Source organism: Mandrillus leucophaeus, unplaced genomic scaffold (assembly GCF_000951045.1).
Source record: "Mandrillus leucophaeus isolate KB7577 unplaced genomic scaffold, Mleu.le_1.0 Scaffold11, whole genome shotgun sequence".
NCBI lineage: Eukaryota > Metazoa > Chordata > Mammalia > Primates > Cercopithecidae > Mandrillus > Mandrillus leucophaeus.
This window is the reverse complement of record NW_012099209.1, coordinates 460,016-461,895: the sequence shown is the minus strand read 5'-3', so window position 1 is coordinate 461,895 and position 1,880 is coordinate 460,016. Positions and strand designations below refer to the sequence as shown.

The 1,880-nt window shown below is 48.1% G+C and overlaps 1 protein-coding gene across 1 annotated transcript in view; it reads right to left on the bottom strand.

The window, feature by feature from the left end:
* Positions 1-1,880, bottom strand: part of NWD1 (NACHT and WD repeat domain containing 1) — a 154,152-nt gene that overhangs the window by 62,524 nt on the left and 89,748 nt on the right. The window contains 1 exon segment of the mRNA XM_011990998.1: positions 166-325. Coding sequence (XP_011846388.1) covers positions 166-325 — 160 coding nt within the window.

Genomic DNA, 1,880 nt, shown 5'->3' with positions numbered 1-1,880 from the left:
AAAAAAAAAAAAAAAAAATGGGATAGAAGGGACATCTTGCCCTCTGTGGGAAAGGAGAAGTAGGTCAGGAGGACGTTTTCAGTGCAAAAAGGGGAAGGAAGGAGGTGAGCAACACCGGGCAGGGTGGAGGTTGCAGGTGGAGAGTGGGGGTCCCAGGTACCTCACCTTTCGGTCCAAGTTTAGGGGTTTCCCTACAAGTGGCAGAGTGATGAGCTTCTTGGTACCCTGGCTCCAGGTCCCTGAGAAGAAGTCAGCCAGAACGCCATGCCTCTTGGCTCTCTCGGATCCCGACAGGTAGCGCTCACGGACCACCTCGACCAGCTGTCTGCAGAGGGGGTACACAGGCTGATGGACCCGGGGGACCCATTGAGCTCAAAGGTGGCTGTCTGTCTTCCTGGAGGCAGTTCCCCAGTCCCAAGCCATCCTAAACTACTCTGTTGACCACCTGTGCTATTTGATACATCACATCTCTCTCTAAATTGGTCCATGTTTTCTTTTTCCTTACATAAATTTACTTTCCTTACATAAATTTCATAAATTTGAAATCCCACCTGTAATTACATGCCTGTAGTCTCAGGCATGTAATTACAGGTGGGATTTCAAAGAGGAACCTTTGGGCTCCTCCAAAATTTAAACATAAAATAACTTACCACCTGACCCAGCAAATCCACTCTTGGGTATATACCCAGAAGAATTAAGAAACAGGTGTTCAGGCCGGGCGCAGCAGCTCATGCCTGTGATCCCACCACTTTGGGAGGCTGAGGCGGGCAGATTACCTGAGGTCGGGAGTTTGAGACCAGCCTGCCCAACATGGTGAAATCCTGTCTGTACTAAAAAAAAAAAAATACAAAAATTAGCTGGGCATGGTGTTGCACACCTGTAATCCCAGCTATTCAGGAGGCTGAGGCAGGAGAATCTCTCCTCCCAGGTGGAGGTTGCAGTGAGCTGAGATGTTGCTACTGCACTCCAGCCTGATAGACAGAGAAAGACTCTGTCAAAAAAAAAAAAAAAAAGGAAAGAAAGAAAGAAAGAGAAAGAAGGAAAGAAAGAAAGAGAGAGGAAGGGAGGGAGGGAGGGAGGCAGGGAGGAAAGAAGGGAAGGGAAGGAAGGGAAAGGGGAAAGGGGAAAGGGAAAGGGAAAGGGAAGGGAAGGGAAGGGAAGAAAACAGGTGTTCAAACAAAACCTTACACATGCATGTTCACAACAGCAAAAACGTAGAAACAATGCAAGTGTCCATCAATAGATGAAGATAAATGAAAGGCGGTCCATCCATACAATGAAATATTATGTAGCCATGAAAAGGAAGGAAGCACTGATCCCTGCTACAATGTGGATGAGCCCTGAAAACATGACGCTGGGTGAAAGAAGCCAGACACAAAAGGCCACGTAGTGTGAGATTTCATTGATCTGAAATGCCCAAAACAGGCAAATCCATAGAGACAGGAAGCAGATGAGTAGCTGCCAGGGGTTAGGGAAGGAGAATGGGGAGTGACTGCTGATGGGGACGGGGTCACCTTTTGCGGGGATGAAAACATTCTGGAACTAGACAGAGGTGAGGGGTACAACATTGTGATTGTACTAAAATACCAGTTAATTGTCCACTTTAAAACAGTGAATTCTGGTCGGGCACAGTGGCTCATGCTTGTAATTCCAGCATTTTGGGAGGCCGAGGCGGGCAGATCACCTGAGGTCAGGAACTTGAGGCCAGCCTGGCCAAAATGGTGATAACTGTCTCTACTAAAAATACAAAAATTAGCCAAGTGTGGTGACTCATGCCTGTAATCCTAGCTACTCAGGAGGCTGAGGCAGGAGAATCACTCAAACCTGGGAGGCAGAGGTTGCAGTGAGCCGAGATCGTGCTGCTGCACTCCAGCCTGGGC